Below are 22652 nucleotides of genomic sequence, written 5' to 3' on the forward strand. Positions count from 1 at the left end.
TTTGGTTTTCCTAATTATTTGTACTGTATCCGCATGATGTTAAAAGATTTCACCGACAAAATGTTACAATTCGAATATACAACTATGCAAGCGATAATCCATAAGTTCTCTTTGCTCTTTAAGATATGTTTTGTGCATTGAAAGTGGTCGAAATTGGGCCCCCTCTTGCTTAGTTAGTAACCGGTTAAGTTGGTTTCTACCCACCAAAGTTAGCTACAACTGTGGCCATGAAAACAACTAAGCCGGGCCGGGAAAATAATTAAGCCTGAGAAAGGGATTAGATTATATTATCATTCCCCAGCGTTGGATTACTGCATATACAATGGTTTAAGCTGTATTCTCGTTTCATTTTAATGTCATAACATTTACTTACAAACAAACAAAGGATAATAAAATACAATGCAAGAAAATAATGATGAAAGGTTAGAGTTTAAAGGCAGGCGCACGGAAAGATGAATACAATTTTTAGGGGGACAATGTTTATCTTTGAAAATCAAATGACACTATTTTAAATCATTAATGACAGAAAGGATATTTGTTTCAGAAATAATAAGGCAATCAAACACAGATTTAGTTCCACGTTTCAGGAAAATTCGGCTTAATATTTAGAAAAAAAAAACATTTGAGCACGCATAGTTTGTGCATCATCCTCATCTACTGTGATGAGCTTGTTTTGAGTATACTTGTTGGTCACATATGCAGCTGAGCTTCCTAATTTTAATTCTTACATTTTGTGTTCCACATATTTAAGCATTTTTAATTGTTAGAGATATATTTTTCCCCTGAAAATATATATTTTTTACAAATGTTTTTATTGACTATGCCATTTTAATGTCACATAATTCACTTTGACCAAAAATTGGATTGAAAAAAATCCTGAAAATTAAAGCAAAATAGTAGTCAAATTGACTAGAAGTCAATGGGGTTTTAGTTTAAAAATGGCCTATAGATTGATAGATATTGATTGATCACTTTATTTCAGAATAAAAATTACAACAAACAATAAAAAACGTAAAAAGAGGGAATTCTATTCGTGACAAACATGTTAAAAGCACTACAGTGCTTAGATAAGCCTAGCAACATTCTCATGAGTTGTTATAGCACACCTCCAGAGATTTAATAGTGTTTACACCATAACATACAGCAGTAAAGATTAGTGCAAAAAGGCCTGAACACACTACAAGGTCTTTTTTTTTCATGAATATTCATTTTTCAGGACAATACATCTTTAAAATAGGCCTATTTTAAATGATAATGATATTAAATACTTACTTTTTTTAAGTAATTGAATTTAGAGTAACTTTATACAAAGGTGTTTTTAATATGCCTAGCAACATTGTTATTTTTTTATATTTAATATTATTTATACATACTTCGTTTCATATTTAAATTGCTTGCCTTTTCCATTGTTATTTAATAAAATAACATAAAGGAACAACTTAGATAATTAGAATTACAAAAATGAAATCATAGTTTATTTATTATTAAGCCCGAAATGTGACTGTTTAAACATTCAATTTCTTTTATTCATCCAATAATAAAAAAAAGAAAGAACATATTTATAACAATATGGATAACAAACATAATATTAAAATGACTGTAAAAAGATTATATGCTTGTACGAGTGTTTCATAATGTGTGACATACTGTACTGTATTACACGATTTATTTTTTTAAATACGTAATTTCATAAAAGTTCAAATTCCTTCATAAAATCACTATTGTTTTGTACAAGAATGTTTTAAATAGAGAAGCATTTATTTAACAGAGGCAATACATCTTAGATTTTACGATTTTTGTTCTTTTCATTCAAAACTACTGAAAACAATTTCGATTAACAATCTGTTTTTTTTTCGTGCGATTTCAGTTACATACATTGATAACCAGATACCGTAAAACCTCGAAAAGAAATCTATGGGCTTCTTTTTTTTAGTACTCTTGGGTGGGCTTGTTTTCGAGACAGGCTTCTTTTCGAGATTTTGCAAACTAAAGAGGGGATTCTTTTCGAAATAAATTATGTATATTTTGTAATTCTCCACTACAATAATAGGATTTGAGACATCTGCAAATTTTACATATTTGTGATCAAAATACCACTTGAAACTAAATATATACGGTATTAACTAGATCATATCTGCATCATAGGTTAGGGGTTAGCCCTAACCCTACCTACCCCTCGCCTTGTTCCTTTGATATTCAATAGTCTATATCGAAAAGAAGCCCATACAATCTTACAATCGGTGGGATTGATTTCGAGATGGGCTTCATTTCGAAATTACCTTTGCAGACCAAAGAGAGGGGCTTCTTTTCGAGATGGGCTCCTTTTCAAAAAGAGGCCCAGGGGCTTCTTTTCGAGGTTTTACGGTAGCTTTAAGCTTTAAGTCACTGTCTCTAGATTTATATTTAGTGACAGGTGGATGCAAGCAGACACGTAAGCAATATTGCATAATTTATATTTAAAGATAATAGGATGTCATTTGCTACTATTTGGAGACTTGAAGAGAGCCTAACCGATAATTTAGCTATAGTATCTAAACATTATCTTTGATAAAATCAAATTATATAAATGACATTATCGTAATGAAGTTAATTATCTATTAGTTGCAATATGTTTAGTAAAGATATGGGTCCAACATATGTGAAAGATTACACTCATTCGAGTAACATGTTTGCTTATTGTTTAATTTGGTAATTGATTACTTAATTTTTTTAATTAGTTCAGTGATGGTATTTTATCAATTTCTATATGGCCTATTTTGAAGTTGCAAATGAAAAAACAGATACGGTAAAATACTGCAAAATGCTATTCTACCCATTACCATACCGTAAAAAATAATTATATTCGATGTGTACTATACTGACGAAAAAACTGTTCTATTTATTACCATACTGTAAAAAATAAAATAGTCTATGTGTACTATCCTGCCTAAATACTATTCTATTGTAAGTACCATACTCATCATTTTCTTTATCATCCTCATCACCTTAATCATCTTGACACTTTTCTTTAACATCCTCATCATTACCTTAATCATCTTTAGAATTTGTTTTATCATCCTCATTACCTAATCTTAATAATTTTTTTTGTCATCCTCATTATTATTACCTAATATTCTTCATTTTCTTTATCATCCTCATTACCTTAAACTTCTTCATCATTTTCTTTATCATCCTCATCCTCATTACCTTAATCTTCTTCATCATTTTCTTTATCATCTTCATCCTCATTACCTTAATCTTCTTCATCAATTTCTTTATCATCCTCTTTCTTTATCATCCTCATCCTCATCCTCATTACCTTAATCTTCTTCATCATTTTCTTTATCATCCTCATCCTCATTACCTTAATCTTCTTCATCATTTTCTTTATCATCCTCATCCTCAATACCTTAATCTTCTTCATCATTTTCTTTATCATCCTCATCATCAATATCTTAATCTCTTTCATCATTTTCTTTAATCATCTTCATCATTTTCTTTATAATTCTCATCAACATCATCATCATCTATACTATACCATAGAAAAGCAATTTATTAGCTAAAATGATGATTTTTTCTGAAAATAAATGCAGCACATTTTGTTCTTGAATACAGACAACGGCGTCCATTTTAATTAAATAGTGTAGGCCAAATTAAGAAATGAAAATGTTTATTTAATTTGTAATAAAATCAATGATACTCTCAGATCAGTTGGCAACAGGCCGGGTGGCAAAAGGCCGGGTGACAAAAGGCCGGGTGGCAACAGGCCGGGTGACAAAAGGCCGGGTGGCAACAGGCCGGGTGACAAAAGGCCGGGTTGCAATAGGCCGGTGGCGAAAGGCCGGGTGGCAAAAGACCGTGTGGCAACGGGTCGGAACCCATTTTGGGAGGCAGAGTCTAAACTGGAGGGAGGTAGATTATCCACAATATGGGTCCGGAGTATCTAATGTGTTAGAATGTGTTGGATTTATGGGTAGGCACAGACATTTTATTGAGATCCTTGATAGGTTCCATTAACCAGATTACTCTAAATTTGTCCTGTATCTAGTAGTGGTGACAACACTGCTACAGTAGTACTTATGAATGTACATACCATGTGGCAAAGTACCGTAAATACAAACAAATACACAATTTTAGTAAATTGTTTTAATATTATTTATAACTTAGTACCGGTATATGTATTTATTGTTTTCCGTAATATCGAAGGTACTTGTAGCAGTCTTTTTAAAGATGTCTTGTATATCATGGCACATATTTAAATAAAATAAAATTAAAAATACATTTTTTAGGTGGACAATGTTTATCTTATATGACACTATTTTAAATCATTCATGACAGAAAGGTTATTTGTTTCAGAAATAATAAGGTAATCAAACACAGGTTTAGTTCCACGTTTCAGGAAAATTCTGCTTAATATTTAGAAAAAAAGACATTTGAGCACGCATAGTTTGTGCATCATCCTCATCTACTGTGCTGGGCTTGTTTTGAGTACGTTTGTTGGTCACATATGCAGATGAGCTTCCTAATTTTATTTCTTACATTTTGTTTAAGCATTTTTAATTGTTAGAGATATATTGTTCCTCTGAAAATATATATTTTTTACAAATGTGTTTATTGATTATGCCATTTTAATGTCATATAATTCACTTTGACCAAAAATTGTATCGAAAAAAAAAATTCCTGAAAAACATGAAATTTAAAGCAAAAGAATAGTCAAATTGAATGGAAGTCAATGTGGTTTTGGTTGAATTCAAAAATGGCTTTAGGCTATTGATTGATCACAATTACACATATACAACAAACAATACAAACGTAAAAAGAGGGAATTTTCCTCGTGGAAAACATGTTAAAAGCACTACAGTGCTTAGGTAAGCCTAGCAACATTCTCATGAGTTGTTATAGCACACCTCCAGAGATTTAATAGTGTTTACACCATAACATACAGCAGTACAGATTAGTACAAAAAGGCCTGAACACATTACAAGGTCTTTTTATGAATCTTCACTTTTCATGACAATACATCTTTATAATATTTTAAATGATACCGTAATAGTATTAGATTTTTTTTTAAAGTAATTGAATTTAGAGTAACAAAACTGTTTTTTTAATATGCCTAGCAACATTGTAACTTTTTAATATTTAATATTATTTATACATAGGGCCTACTTCGTTTCATATTTAAATTGCTTGGCTTTTCCATTGTTATTTAATAAATTAACATTATTGGAACAACTCAGATAATTAGAATTTTTAAAAATGAAATCATAGCCCGTTATGTGACTTTAAACATTTATTCATATTGATACCAATATCGATAACAAACATAATATTAAAATAACAGTAAAAAAGATTATATGCTTGTACGAGTGTTTCATAATATGTGTGAAATATCGTATTACACGCGATTTATTTTTTAAAATACATAATTTCAGTTCAAATTCCTTTATAAAATCACTATTGTTTTGTACAAAAATGTTTTAAATAGAGAAGCATTTATTAAAACAGAGGCAATACATCTTGGATTTTATGTTTTTGCTCTTTTCAGTCAAAACTTCCGAATATTTATTTTCCTTTTCAAATAAATGCTGTAGGCCTATATGTTGTGATTCTCCACTACAATAATAGGATTTGAGAGATATGCCAATTTTACATATTTGTGATCAAAATACCATTTGAAACTGTAAAAAAACTAGACCATATCTGCGTCACAAGTTAGGAGTTAGCCCTAGCCCTACTAGCCAACAACCGTGTTCCTTTTACATTCAAATAATCTATCTCGAAACGAAGCCCGTACAATCTTACACTCGGTGGGATTGATTTCGAGATGGACTTCATTTCGAGATGGACTTCATTTCGAGATTACCTTTGCAGACCAAAGAGAGGGGCTTTTTTTCGGGATGGGCTCCTATACAAAAAGAGGCCCAGGGGCTTCTTTTCGAGGTTTTACGGTATAAAATATGAAGCTTTAAGTCACTGTCTCTAAATTATTATTTATATTTAGTGACAGGTGGATGCAAGCAGACACGTAGGCAAGAAGCAATATTGCAGAATTTATATTTAAAGATAATAGGATGTCATTTGCTACTAATTGGAGACTTGAAGAGAACCTAACCGATAATTAGCTATTGTATCTAAATATTATCTTTGATAAAGTCAAATTATATAAATGACATTATCGTAATAAATTTAATTATCTATTAGTTGCAATATGTTTTGTAAAGATATGGGTCCAACATATGTGAAAGATTACACTCATTCGAGTAACATGTTTGCTTATTGTTTAATTTTGTTTAATTAGGTCAGTGATGGTATTTTGTCAATGAGTGTATTAGCTAAATGACTACACGTTATAATAGTTTAACTTATTATGTAGTACAATAGGCCTAGGTGTATTTTGTTTCAACTTTCCTCACAAGTTACAAAAATAGCTTTTTAAGTATTAAAGAAGAGAGTAGCTTTTAATTGAAACTATTTGTTACAGATTCATTATTTTGCTACCTATAAGGCTTACTATTGATAAACATATAGCCTCAAGGTTGTTATTGTTTGAAGTTACAAATGCTGTTTTATTAAGAAATTATATTCTACTGTAAAAACAATAACATATACTGCAAAATGCTATTCTACTCATTACCATACTGTAAAAAATAATAACTAAATTCTATGTGTTCTATACTGCCAAAAAAAACTATTATATTCATTACCATAATGTAAAAAAAATATTATATTGTATGTGCTCTTTCAAAATACTATTCTGTTATAATTTGTACCATACCGAACTATTCTATTGTAAGTACCATAATTGAATAAACTTATTTTCATTATCATCCTCAATACATTAACCTTCTTCATCATTTTCTTTATCATCCTCATCCTCATTACCTTAATCTTCTTCATCATTTTCTTTATCATCCTCATTATTACTTAATCATCTTCAGAATTGTCCTTATCTTCCTCATTACCTAATCTTCTTCATCATTTTCTTTATCATCCTCATTATTACTTAATCATCTTCAGAATTGTCCTTATCTTCCTCAATACCTTAATCTTCATCATTTTCCTTATCATCCTCATTACCATTACCTTAATCTTCTTCATCATTTTCCTTATCATCCTCATCATTACCTTAATCATCTTCAGAATTGTCTTTGTCTTCCTCATTACCTAATCTTCTCCATAATTTTCCTGATCATCGTCATCCGCATTACCTTAATCTTCTTCATCATTTTCTTTATCATCCTCATCATTACCTTAATCATCTTCAGAATTGTCTTTATCATCCTCATCCTCAATACCTTAATATTCTTCATCATTTTCTTTATCATCCTCATCATCAGTACCTTAATCTTCTTCATCATTTTCTCTATCATCCTCAGTATCCTAATCTTCTTCATCATTTTCTTTATCATCCTCATCATTACCTTAATCATCTTCAGAATTGTCTTTATCATCCTCATCCTCAATACCTTAATATTCTTCATCATTTTCTTTATCATCCTCATCATCAGTACCTTAATCTTCTTCATCATTTTCTCTATCATCCTCAGTATCTTAATCTTCTTCATCATTTTATTTATCATCCTCATCATCAATACATTAATATTCATCATTTTCTTTAATCATCTTCATCATTTTATTTATAATTCCCATCAACATCAACATAATAATAATAATATTTGTACATTTTCTTTATCTTCATCAATTCATCCATCCATCATCTTCATAGATATTTAGTTTACTTCTCTGGTGCTTAACATAATGTTTTGGTGAAACTAATAACATTTTACTACATATCACCTACAAGGAGGTACGTGGCAGCTGACAAAACAAAGCAAAACAGTATCATTAAGGACAAATAAAAACATATTGTTGCTGACGACATCAACATCTTCTTATCTGTAGGTGGGACAAAACTTTTGACAGGTGATGCGATTGCCACGATTACGGACGGAATGAAGTGTTTAAAAGGCAGCACATCGGACCATCATCCTCACTCACATTTTGAACGAGACTTGATCAGGTATGTATCAGGCAGCAGTTCTTGGTTCTGTCGCATTTATTTGTATCTATTTATTGGCATGTATTTTAAGTTCATTGCATATATAGTTTTGTTGATTCTCCATTTAATCATTCATCTATTGAAATGTATACAAGTGTTCAAAAGTGTCATTTCAGTATTTTAAAAAATTTATTAATAATGATAATAATATATAAGTATAAGAGGATGGCTTTAATTATTTTACTGCTATTCTCTGGATTTACTTTATCTTTTTTACATTGAAAATTGTGTTTTTTATTTGGTGTAGACTACATCATGCGTGCCTTTTGCCTTCTCTTGTTGGTGGCTGTTGCCAGTGCTACCCTAGCACCATTGCACAAAGCCAAAGAACCAATTACTGGTAAATATCTCATTGGACTTAAGGTAAGGTATTTTCTTACTTATAGGTTAAATGTAAACAATAAATGAATAGTATTTTACAATACAATTTATTAAATGGTGAAGTTAAACTCTGACACAGTATTGAAAGCTTGAGAGTACTTATGCACATATCTGCAAGCTATTCTCCACATTTAATAGACTGGAATTCACTACTACTAGCGTACAATTGTACTAGATTAGCCATATTTCATTACGTAATCGCCATACCGGCCCAGCTTTTGAAGGTCCACCTAAGCTGAAGAAAGGTTCAATTTAGTTCAAAATAACCATGTATTAGTAATTTGCATCAGAGCAGGGCAGAATACCTTACTGCTTGATTACCTGATGCAAAAATTAGTTCAATTCAGATAAGTTCTGCATAAGCCTCAACACTCATTTACGAAAAATATTCTATTTCACTTCGCAGGACATCTTTTATTTATTATGGACCTTATTTCTGGAACATCATGCCTTTTAATCTCAAATTGTCCAACACTTTAACATCTTTTAAAAGTTTTTTTTGTTTTTGTTTTTCTTTTTCGTACTTAGAAGAACTTATTTAAAGTGCATATCTTGTATTTCTTTCTCTTTGTTTATTTCAGTCATCACCATATTTATTGTTTGTTTTATTCGGAGGTTCAGACTTAAAGCTATTATGGCTTATTTATAATCTCCACACACAATAACATGTTTTATTATTATTTATAATTGCAAATGTACAGTGTAATATGTTGTGTAAAATATAACTGAAACTTGCACAATAGATCACAATAATCTATTGTAATGTGCATTATAACATTTTAAAGTCAACCAGAAGTTCTGGCATGGAGTACATATGTGTGATATGTACCTGGTATCTCAACCTGTTCAACCATCGGACACGGTAAAGCGGTTGTTAGATTGTTAGTGAGAGGTTGCAGATTTGAATTTTATCACATATTATTATTTTGACACCTAAGCAACACAATATCAAATAGCAATGATGGTTTGAAACCTGATCCACTTTTATCATGTACAGTCCAAAGTTGACATCGATTCCATTGGTGAAAAAATGGAGAATGGCATCTTTGGTGGAAAACTGAAAACAGCCATCTTGAAGAAGTTTAAAGGTGCCTTCAATGGATTTGTTGCTAACTTGGATGATGAGACCATTGATAAGGTAACAGAAAAAAAAAATAATTTGACTCACATGGTTGTACACTTTTATGTGTGGGGTTTTAATGTCTTATTATACTATCCTGATCAACGAGATTTTACCGCCCAATCATGCATCAGTCTAGTATTATCTGTAGCTCTCATGCACCTTCTACTTTAGCAGGTGGATCGAATCTTTCGAACATTGTCCTAGCATCGGCTGGAATTGTTATAATTGTTAGTGTAAGATTGTAATTCTCAAAATGTGTGACTCATCCTTAACTATAATGGGGCTGAGGTGATGGAGACTCCCAACAATTCATTCAGTGGACTTCATAATGGGCACTACTATAGTACCTTCTTTCATTCACTGGATTTTTCTTTTTTTTTATAAAACGTAAAGCATTATAGATGTATAGATTTATAATTCCATTTCATTATTTTCACATAAAATCCTTTCCAAAATATTTCTTTTCTTTGAATTTCAACTAATTTACTTTCTATAAACAGATCCGTGCTCTTGACTTTGTTGATTATGTTGAAGAGGATGGCATGATGTACACAAGTGTAACTTGGGGACTTGATCGTGTTGATCAAAGAGATCTTCCATTGAACAACTATTTTTCCGTCAATGGTGAGTAAATTAGGCAGAGTAATTATTTAATCCTCTCTAAACGATTATATTATAGATATAAAGCTATTTTACAATACACTTGAATATTCTCGGATTCGCTTATGAAATTTGTCACACATATGAAAAGTCTGTGGGTCAACATTATTAGAATGTATAATATGACAACATTTTTAACAACCATCGGTACGGTCGTCAAAATGTCTCAACTTATGTTAGGCGTCAGGCTTACTATAAGTACCAATTATACTGATAGAATACGGCATTTGGATGATTGGTTGTTCTCCTATTCCCTGCCTGTACTCTTGGGTGTAGTAAGATTGATAAATGTTCATATTTATATTTTGTTTACTAATGTTAAAACTGTGTTTATTAACAGGCAAAGGAAATGGTGTTAATGTTTACGTAATTGATACTGGTATTAATCCAACTCATAATGAATTTGGTGGACGTGCTGCAGTATTTTATGATGCTACTGGTGGTGATGTGAGTATTTTGTATCTCTCTAGCTACTTAAAGTATAAGGTGTACCTCTGGCCTTTTTTTTAATATATATCTTATGTTTATATATGTCGATGATTGATTCCTCATAAAATAAAATCAGTATTATAATGTCAAATTCTATGATTACCAGATTCTTTATTACAGCAGAAATCTTTAATGTAAATTTAAATTAAGTAATAACTAGAATTAAACAGGATTAAACTGTAGATATTCTATTTATTCAATGCCATGTCGAATAATCGTTTGCGTATTTTCTTTCAAAATGTTAGCCCTAATTATTCTGTTTATCTGTAAATCTATATTTTCTAACTGTAGGGAGTTGATTGCAATGGTCACGGAACTCACTGTGCTGGAACCATCGGTGGCTACAATTATGGTGTTGCAAAAGAAGCTAATTTGTATGGCATAAGAGTATTTGGATGCTCTGGAGGTGCATCTACATCTACCATTATTGACGGTATGTTGTTTTTTACATTCGTTTATGCCTCAATCGAATTGAAACACATGAATTCCATGTTCATTCTATTGTCGTTTGTTATAGAAACAAGTTGATCCAAAAAATATTCTACGTATTTATTTAAAGTAAAAAAATATGTACAAAATTTAACTTGTTTAAAGGCTGAAGTTGGCCAAAAGAGATGATCAAGAATATCATGTAAAGTGACAAAAATATAGAATCACATATCATTACTCGAAATACTAAAAACAACAAACATATTATAAACACATATCTTATATTATAATAATTAATTAGGCATTCCTAAATGATTCCTAATGATTGCATCATTAATATCACAAAGTGGGACCAATAGCCGAATTGATTGAAACAGGGGGAAACAATCGTTGAGCAAAATGTTTTTTAAGACCACAAAACCGATAGTTTCTGTGGAAACAGAAATACATTCTGTTGTTTCATATAAAAATATATTATTTTGAGTTTTTCAGCAGATGTCATGAAATGTTGTTTTATTATTCTGATAGGAATTAACTACGTGTACTGGTATGGATCACAACCTGGCGTTGTATCAATGTCCCTTGGTGGCGGCGCATCTACTTCTGAAGATAATGCTGTTATCAATCTAATCAACAAGGGATTCACCGTTGTAGTAGCTGCTGGAAACGACAACTCTAACGCATGCTACTACTCTCCAGCACGAGTAGACGCCGTAAGTACAACTTTATTTTGAAGCACAATTTTATTTCATTTCAAACTTTCAGTACAGATGAAATAAGTGTTGGAAAGTTATACACTATATCTATAGAATATTTAAAAAAATTAATATCTAATTGATACTTGACCTTTATTTTCTTTGGGTCCTCATCTTTTATTTGTGTATTATGTAATTTTACACCTAAAAAAATAATATCACCAGCTGATTAATTCCATGTATCCACACACGTCCTAATGACAAGTCCACTAATAGGTGGACAATAATATACTACATTATTAATTCAATTAATTTTTGTGGGGATTGATAATTAGTTCTTCCTTCTACAAACTTCACTATTTCACCTAGGCAAGCTTTTATTTGATATCAATATATAAATGGCATACCATCTTAATTATCTATTAGTGGCACGCCTTAAGTTGTGAAGAAAATATAAACAAATGATATTAGCAAATAGAAAATTTTATTGTTATGGTAATACAAATTATACTACTTCTATACACCATCTATCAATTTTGACAAACAAACACATTTTAAATGTAAACAAAGCAGTGACTCTAGGAATGTGGCATGTTGATACTTCTATTTAAGTTATTTAATTCGATCATTATTAATTCGAATAATCTTTTCAATCTTCATAATCGACAACGTAGGCATACTTCATCTACTATTTATTCACATTTCGATGTTCGTCGTTGCAATACATCATCATTCTAGTGCCACGTGCTACTCGCATTTTTGGAACAAATTGCCCGGGAAACTCGTAATTTAAATGTGTCTATATAAGTTCTCTTAAAATCTTAAAAGTAAACTACAAACTTTGTTTTATTGTCGAACATGTCTGCAGTTCGTCAATTTCTTAAGTTCACTTTTCTGTTTCAACAACATAGGCCTACAAAAGACAATAGCCACAGAATTAGAGAGTATGTGAATTTAGCCTATAACTTTACTACGATATTTCAAAATTAACTTTGACATTTTGTCTGAAATATTATTAGTTTGAAAATAAATGCGTTTGAACTTTTGAAAAAATACCGTTTTTACTGTTTTTTAGGCCATCACAGTTGGTGCGACTGATTCATCCGATGTTCGATCATCTTTCTCGAACTATGGAACTTGTGTAGATATCTTTGCTCCAGGCTCATCCATCACCTCTGCTTGGTGGACCTCAAACCGTGCGACTAACACCATCAGTGGAACTTCCATGGCTACTCCTCATGTCTCAGGTATTATATTTATTATGTATTTATTATAGATGATGGTAATTTACTTGTGTTGTGTATATTACGGCATGTTGTTTATTGTGAGGAGCATAGGCTACAATAGGTTTTTAGATTAAATGGGTTTCGTGTTTCTTTACAATATCACTTGCAGAGCTGAATGTAGTTTGAAATTGTTTATCACAAACAGAAAACATACTACTGTTGTAATTAGCAAATAATATCTACGGGGCTTTTTTGGAAGTAGTGCATACTCTAACTAGTGAAGTCAGAAACAGATTCCTAAATCGTTGTCACAGTCTAGCCTATAAAGACTACAAACTCTTTATACAAAAGCTGTGTTTAATCAGCAATATTATAGATTACACATAAGTTTTAAGTTTAGCCTACATTTATAAGTTTGCAAGCTGTGTCCAGTCTAGTTGGTAGTACAGTAATATTACCCAATAATTCTGCACAGAGTTTGGCACAGATTTTATTAAAGACTCATTAAAATGTCATCACACAAGTTTTTAAACATACAGTATATTTGTTTCTATTTCTTAAACAATACAATCATTGACAGATGTACAGTATCAATATTAGGGTTCTAGTTTTTAATTTAGGGCTTAATGTTATGTTGGCCAAGTCCTACAAGTACGACCAAAAATGCAATCACATTAATTTTAAGCACTAATTTTGTTCTCTTTGTATTTGAACATTCAAATTTTGTATTTAAAAATTGCACATATGTGTGAATTTCATATACACTCTTTTTTTTATTTTGGTCTAGTTAATAGCTTTTTTAGCAATAGGCCCTATTACATCATATTATACAAAATCAGATCTTGCTTTTCAACACTAATATTATGGGCGTTTTTTAGGCCCTGACTAACACACATACACTGTACTACATGAATATCGTAAATTAAACATGGGTCAGGCACAAGGGAATTAATACATTAGGACATTTAGGTAGTAATTAGTTACTAAAGCACCAATTAACGAAAACAGTGTTGTTTATTATTTATTGTTCGCTTAATTTTCAGGTGTTGCAGCTGTTCTCCGTGGAAATGGATACTCTAACTCACAAACAAGAAGCAAGATTCTGAGTGATGCTAGTTCAAATAGAATCAGTAGCACTGGATGGGGCTCACCTAACCTCTTGTTATATGTTGATTAAGTACAGAAGAATTTAACAGTTGAAAATTGACGATACGGTTTATATAAACTGTATAGGCCTAATTGTATTTTACAACTGTTCAACATTACAAATATAATGAATAAATTGCATTGAATGATATTTATGAATACGTTTAATTTATGAGTCGTGTTGAATATTATGCAAATAATGTAGGTTTAAGAGTGCAATGGTAAAAATAATTTCATAGATGAAAGATAGAAATAGAACATTCCATCTTTCATTGAATGAAATCATTTGTACCATTGTATAAACACATTTGTTGTATTAACACAACTGCTTTTTATCAAAACCATTCATTAAAGAAGGCAGAAGTCCAAAGCACGTAAACGTTAACTTTAACGCTATTTCGCAACACGCAATTTGAACTCCGGCCACTCTGTGTGCGCAAGTATTACGAAAAACATACGTGCGTCGAGAGCCTTTATTTCTGAAAAGTAACCGAAAGGGTATCGAAACATGGAAGAATCATATTAATTTCTGTAGAACAAAATTGTAAATTTAAAGTTATGTTTGTAATTAAGCCAAACAATCATTTCAATAAGATATTTATCACCCAATATGCAAGTATAAACATACCTAGCTAGGCCCATAATTTGCTTTTAATGCAAGCGGCGTATGTTGCGAGCGTGACACATGGGTTCTCGTCGAAGCGAAATGAAAACGAAGTACGTGTTAACGAAACTGTTCGCTGAACTATACGTGGTTATGCAAATGACTGACAAAACTATTTAGGGGCGACTTTGCGACGATGGGGCGACTTGTAAGGTGCGACTTGACTGGATCCCTTATAAACTGCGTGGCACTTTACTTACAGGTTACTTATTTTCGAACGCGCAGACAGCAGCCTTTAGCCTCGCGTCGAACGTTCCGGATGATAAATGTAAAAAAAAAAATATCGGTTATTTTAACCAATCAGAATTAGTTAAAAAAATCTAGTGCGCATCATCAATCGTTGCAGTAACACAAGCGGTCAATCAAAACGAAACAATGGTGTCAAAGGTTAAAAATTATCGAGTAATTATCTGATTTGAATGAGATCGATAATTATAGACCGGAATAGGTTATATCCAGTTTCCTCGTTAATTGTTATCAGTTAGGCTAATCATCGGTTAAATTGTGGCTGCTGAAACATTGACATTTGACGTAATAGTTCAATAGTAGGCCTACAGTATATGTCTATTGAATAGTGACTCACAATTATCCAATCAAATGAAAAGAATCTATTCAGCTGTGTTTAATTTGTTGACTAGTAACTTATTCCTAACTAGTAAATAAAATGTAGTACAACAATTTAATACAGTGATTCTGACAACGATATATCTGAGAATTCTCTTGGAGGAATATGGACCGAAAAATATTTATTACCATTATTTACTATACAATTTCAATGTATAATAATTATTTAGGGTGCTCAATAAACAACATAAAACAGAACAATGTAATGATGAATAAGTCAATTGTAAAAACAAGTAAATTACAATAATATCCTATAGAACAAAAATGCCATTTATTACCACAACAAAAATATCAATCTGGTCAGAAAGAAAGGAGAGCAACCATACTCATAATAGAAGAGAGACTAATAATAGACAATTGTTTGAACGCAGAGGAACTATGGGAATAATTTTAGCCTACATACAATGTTAAAGTCACTTCTACCTGTATCACTAGCCTAAATGTTTTAATTCCAAAACAGACGATTGTCAATATGCAGCTGCCCACCTTGACACAGGCGACGACCAATGGTTGGTAGCCGGTCGTCACAAATTTCTAATGAAGTTTCAACCTTCAGGAACATAAACGCTTTTTAAAAATATGGCTAGATAATCGTACTAAAGTGAAACGATTATCGACAAAATAATGCATGAACAAGATGTTATCAACGTATCACTCATTTACGTTTGCTGAGTGTTTGCTCTTTGGTGTTGTCTCCACAGATTAAGCAATATTATGCATATAGGTCTACATTTAGCCTCTGATGTTCAACTAATGGTTGTTCACCCCGATTCATAGGAATATTTGTGTGCTTCACATGTATCTAGAAGTAATTTAACCCTTAACATAACCTTTATGATATAGGAACCACATGGAGATTTAAATGAGATGCTGTATTACCAAATTATTGGTATGATACTTCAGAGGTAGATAGTATGTGGACATACATCACTGGGAATGTGTCTATGTTTGACAATAAATACAAGTATATTTAAGCCTATACACACTGCCCCATAATATTATTAATTTCAGAAAAAAAATAACACATATTAGGATGCTATATGGTAGGAGTTCTAATGAAAATCACAAACATGCGCATTTCGGGAAAGAAAAATAGATGGCAAAGGTGTGGACTGATGGAAAAGGTGGGGATTTATCGGAAATGTATCTATATGAATATCAGTTGTTTAAAAAAAACGTTTTTTAATAGTAATACTTTAATAGTTATTAGATTGTAATGTAAATAATAAGTGGCCAATACACGAATACAATTTATATATATAGAGCCTTAATCTAGCTGATATATATAAGCTGTCTGAAAAATATTAAAACGAGTAAAATAAAAAGGACCTTTATATTTTTACATTTAGCGATGATTTCTTTTAAATCGTAATCCTCCTGATTCCGTTTTCCTCAAAGAAGTTCGACAAGTCTTTGAAAATAATCTTATTGGAGTATTGTGACACATTCCACTATAGGTATTTAGGTCGCCTTTATCGATGTTTTTATTGTCTGGTTCATTCTATTCACCAGGTAGGCCTAAACACGTGTAATGCCACATATTATTACAGTGCAATTTGGTAAATTAGCAACCCAATTCCAATAATCTTTACAAAGTAATCTATTTAAGTTATTGATTCATGTATGTTTTTACTCCGTGGTGTTGTTTTATTCTCTGCAATTTTAAGCAATTTTATGCGTACATTCAATCCGATTTTGAAGTATGAATTTAAAAATGAAGATAGATGGAGTTGAAATGAAAAACCAAATTTCTGGGAAGAGGCGTGGTAATTGTCCAATGGTACAATTTATAATAATAGCATATGGCAACCATATTGGATTCCAAGATGGCCGTCATTAAAAACGTATACATTTATGTATTTAATCATCAAATTATGGCTGCCATATGCTATTAGTATAAATTGTACCATTGATTACCACGCATCTGGACGGAATGAAGTATTTAAAGGACAGCAGCTCGTCAGACCATTATTCTCAATCACATTATTGGACAAGATTTGATCAGGTAGGCCACAACAACAGGATCATTTATTGGTTCTTTCGTAATAATAGTATTCATTTTGAAATACATTGTTTCAAGTTTTAAGTTCATTGCATATTGTTTTGTTGATTTGATCATCTTATTACAATTTAGGCTATACTAGGCATTTATTGATGTTGTCATTTCAGTCAACATTCATAGGAAAGTTTAGGTTTAATGTGTATAGATTTTTGAATAATATAAAAATGTTCGTTTTGTTCTAGACTACATCATGCGTGTATTTTGTTTTCTCTTGTTGGCGGTTGTCGCAAGTGCTACCCTAGCACCATTTGTATTGCATTATTGTCGGTACATTTTGAGAATTATATATGAACATATATAATTATTATGAAGTAGTACTTAGTTGGTAGGAACAGATTGCTAGCCTTGTCTTTATACTTCTCTGTATCCTAAGATACATGAGACTGTCATCTGTGCGTGTTTTCAATCTTTGTACTCGGTGTAACAATTTGGCTGGTTTCCTTTTTAGCTAAATAATAAGATAAATCAGTCCAATGGTACAATTTATAATAATAGCATATATAAATTGTACCATTCGACTAATTTATCCTATTAATATTGTAAGATTTGTCACACAAATTACGTTCGTACGTGGTTTAAAATAGGAGCTACTTGTAACTATCAGTTTTGAATAAATAATGGGGGGCCATATTGAAATCCAAGATGGTGGCCAAAATAGGGTCGGAAACAATTGACCCCCAGTTTCAATGAATTCTACTACCTATGGATTACAAAACTGCCAAGAAGTCAACTTGAGCATTAAAATATCACGGAATTGATATTTAGAGCATTAGGTTCTCCACTATAAGTAAAATGGTCAGCTCGAAAATGTGATTGAGAGAAATGGTAACCGCGATGACATAGCTAATAAGCATTGCCGAGTTGAGTATAGCTTGCAATCAAGTGTGTTTTTGTATACGATGGGTTATTTTTGTTTTAATTTGTAAATTTATTTTAAAAACATATGAGTTCACTTCTTACTGAAATGACAGTTAATTGTGACGCTTGTCTTTTGTAGGCCAAAGTTAACGTTGATTCTATTAGTAGAAAACTTAGGAATGGCATCTTTGGTGGAAAACTGAAAAGAGTTAACATGAAGACGTTTAAAGGTGCTTTCAACGGTTTTGTTGCCAAATTGGATAAGGAGACTCTTGATAAGGTAAACCATATTTTATATGCCCGATACACGATAAGTAATGGATTTATTGGTTGCACAAGCTAATACTTCGTAATCATAATAAAAACGACTTATTTTTTTTATAGCAAATGAATTTATAATGTCATTGAACATTCCTGATATATGATTTGTTGCACATTTTTCCCATCGCAAAATATAGATTATAATAATGTATTGCGTGCGCATAACCAATGCTTTTATATCATGCGAATACCTTTGCCTTGTGGAAAACAACTCATACACGTCTACTAAACCCTGGAACATTGCTTGGTGTCTCGTCGGTAACAATGAATAATATGTTCCTTGAATTCTTCTTTTTTTTTTATTTATTTCATATTTCATGGTACCAAAAACAGGAACGACGCAGCGGTAACACACACACAAAATAAATATAAAAATCAAATTCTGCAATTAACAATTATTCATTGTTCTAAGTAATTTACCAATGGTAAACAATTTATGGTAAATAAAGATAATAAAGATATATACAGATATATTAAATTGTCCCCCTGAACAATTTGGTGATTAACCTACATTCAAAATACAAGAAGGCTATAAATTGCATAAATCTTTTTCATGTTTTTTGAGGGGTAAATACATCTTTAATAAGTTTGTTTTCAGTTTTAAAAAAACACCATATATACACAACTTATATAATTCTATACATTACATACACAATACCCAAATATGAATATGTATAAAAAATATAAGCGATCAGATTTCGATCAGAATTACCTAACATTTGTTTTCAACTACCCATTCTGTCCAAAATGTAACCACTTTTTGCCCTCCCTGATAAGTAGGCCGAAAACGTGACCGAAATTACTGGAACTCTACCCTAGCCTACTAGGCCTAGGCTAGATAATTAGTAGTGATCGGTAGTACCATGGAACTATAATGGTAGTACTGTGTAGTATAGGCTATCACGTCTGGCTCTACGAGGCCTTTTTATGCTCATAGGATGGCTTTTTTGGGCGTCCCAATGTAGGCCTATAACTAGGCCAGATTTCCCATTCCTGCAGGCCTATAGCCTAATGCTCTAGTAGGGTGTACCCTGGTCGATTCACCCTGGTCGACTCGTACCCATGTCAACTCGTACTTAACTTCCTACCCTAAACTCGTACCAATCAAATAATTGGTTGATTTCCCGCTAGACTAGTAGGTCTAGCCTAGCGACAATATTCATTATGCCCTGCTAAAAAGGTAGATGAGCTACTAAACTAATTACGTAATTCGTATAATCAATAACAATTGACTAGAAGGCCTAAAAGCGGCGGAAAACACTTATCCATTCTTGCATGGCAGTACGAAAACCTGCCTATGGTTGTACATCATTGTAAATCGTCAACAGACACTGTGCTACAGACAGTGTACCGTGTGTTAAGTACAGCATTTTATGCAGACAGCAACGTGTATGACTTGCTATAGTTTTACAGATACCACCTAGGGACAGTAGCAGAATCGGGTGTGTTATCTGTCCCTCCACTTTTTCCATTTTTAATGGGGTTGATTAATTGTATATATAAGGTAATTCAATGATGGATTGGCTGTCAAATCTGTGCTTAAAAAGTGACAATATCTAATGGTTTTACCATAGGTAAAATCAACTGTTTTCTTTGGGGGACTAATTATTATGCCTAATGTACATTAAAACATCTGGAGAATTCCTTCACTGGACCTTTCTGGGGCAAAGTTGTAAACGCAATTGAATTGTGATACCAAGGTTAATTCTTCAATTAAATATCTATATCATTACATTACATTACTTTCAGCGGGGTGTGTTTTCCATCTGCAAAACTATATCTCTAACAGCAAAGTTCCTTCTAGGATTTATCCATTTCCGGCGTACTTGTAACGAAGGCAAGTACTCTTTTGTTTACTTTTAATTTTAATGTTAATTATAAATTACCGATGTTCGTCTAGTCATGATTGTAAACGAAAATGGTGCCAAAAGTATTTGGCTTAAATAGTTAATTTAAGGTTCCCATAGAAGTAGATAATCAGTCCTTGAATAATTAACGTTTGTTAAATATACCCTTTCCCTTGAATATGATGTTGATTGAAGTAGTTCTAAGTTATCGAAATTATGATGGTGAGCAAATATATCTTTCTATTCGGCTGTTTCAATTCGCATGCAAAAAAGGAAAATGGTTATATTCATTCAATGAGTGATGAAGCATATGAAACTTTTACTTGTCCAGGGAAAGTTTAGCGTTCCTGTTGCAGAGCGTACGCGTGAAAAATATGCTGTAGTTCGATATTGGCGAAATAAAGAACGATACCACATTGGACCACAATCGATACCGACATTGTACCGCGATGGAAAAGAAGTAAAAAAGTCGGCAATATCAAAACTGGTTGAAAAAACATTTGGTGAATCTAAATCTGCTGGATGTAAAAAGTTACGAAATCGTGCTACAAAGGATTAAGCGAATGAAATATACTTCGTGTGACAGGGAAGGTTGAAAGAGTTCACCGCCGACAACTTCATAAGAAAATATTGTATGATCTCATGGTGTTAGGTACTTCTTAAACTGACCTTGACCTTCGTGCACGTGCGGAAAAACAGACTATCTTGCAACGTGCACAACGCCAACCCTTATTATATACACGTTAAATTATGTTATCGAGTTTAAAATGGTAATTTCAAGTACTTCTTAAAACGACCTTGACTTTTGCGCACGCGCGTTAAGATATACTATATTGCAACATGCACAACGCCGACCCTTATTATATACACGTTAAATTAGGTTACGAGTTTAAAATGCTAATTTTAAGGACTTCTTAAAATGACCTTGACATTCATGCACGCGCGTTAGGACCAACGGTTATTTAATAACACGTACCTTATCTTAGCGCAAACACAGAAAGAACGAATGAGCTCCTCGTGGAGCATATTTAGCTCTCATAGTGTATTATAATACACGTGCACACATAGCGCATCTCGGAGTGTTAAGTCGAGTCGCAACAATATTGATGAAACGCGTAATAGTATTGCGGTATGATTATAATAATAATAATAAATAACATTTATAAAGCGCAAGAGACAAAGGTTTCAAAGCGCTGTGTTTTCCAAGATATGTGCAAGTAGTAGCGTGTGATTATGCTTCTCTGAAGAGGTGAGTTTTGAGTTTAGTTTTAAATGTGATTACAGATTTTGATGAGCGTATTTCGAGGGGTAGAGTGTTCCAGAGTTTTGGGGCTGCGACAGCGAAAGCACGATCACCGTAAAACCGAGTTCTGGAATGGGGTCCAGGTTTGAGAAGAAGTCTGCAGGATGAACGAAGCGAAGAGTTGGTTGACGGAGTAATGATGTCACATATGTAGGCTGGAGCACATCCGTTGATGGCCTTATATGTCAGCAACAGGATTTTAAAACGAATGCGCTGAACTACAGGCAACCAGTGTAAGTCACGAAAAACGGGAGAAATATGTTCATGTCGTTTAGTGCCAGTGATAAGTCTTGCGGCGGAATTTTGGATTCGTTGAAGAGGAGACAGATAAGAAGTTGGTAGGCCGTACAGAAGCGAGTTATGACAGTCAAGACGAGATGAAACAAAAGCATGAACAAGACGTTCAGTTGATGTTTTGTCAAGGTACTTACGAATCTGTCCGATCTGGTAAATTCCAAAGGAAGCACCACGACAAACATTACGAATGTGTTCTTTTAAACCGAGGCTGCTGTCTAGTTGGACGCCAAGATTTTTGGCTGAGCTGGAGGTAGAGACACTAGTATCTCCGATATGGACCAAAGGAAATGATGATGCCTCACGGAACTTTGAATGAAAATGGATCATTTCAGTCTTGGAGTCGTTGAACATGAGTTTATTTTGAATGGCTCATGAGCGAACATCAGTGATGCATAATTCAAGGCTGTTAACAGATTCAGAATGATGTGTAGGTTTCATGATTAAATATAGTTGAGTGTCATCTGCATAGATCATATGACGAACTTCCGG

General features: G+C 32.5%; 2 protein-coding genes across 2 annotated transcripts; one reads left to right on the plus strand and one right to left on the minus strand.

The window, feature by feature from the left end:
- The first annotated feature begins 4768 nt into the window (after positions 1-4768).
- On the plus strand, positions 4769-14304 carry LOC144836909 (aqualysin-1-like). Its single transcript, XM_078691835.1, has 10 exons — positions 4769-4964; positions 7882-7999; positions 8286-8401; positions 9417-9557; positions 10043-10166; positions 10543-10649; positions 10983-11124; positions 11649-11833; positions 12891-13062; positions 14085-14304. The coding sequence occupies exons 3-10, from the start codon at positions 8294-8296 to the stop codon at positions 14216-14218; spliced, it is 1113 nt and encodes a 370-aa protein (XP_078547961.1). The 5' UTR covers positions 4769-4964; positions 7882-7999; positions 8286-8293; the 3' UTR covers positions 14219-14304.
- Positions 14305-21794: 7490 nt separating this feature from the next.
- On the minus strand, positions 21795-22514 carry LOC144838338 (uncharacterized). The gene has a single exon (XM_078693677.1). It carries the CDS (start codon positions 22512-22514, stop codon positions 21795-21797), a length of 720 nt encoding a protein of 239 aa, XP_078549803.1.
- Positions 22515-22652: the final 138 nt, after the last annotated feature.

Source organism: Antedon bifida, chromosome 3 (genome assembly GCF_963402885.1).
Source record: "Antedon bifida chromosome 3, ecAntBifi1.1, whole genome shotgun sequence".
Classification (NCBI taxonomy): Eukaryota; Metazoa; Echinodermata; class Crinoidea; order Comatulida; family Antedonidae; genus Antedon; species Antedon bifida.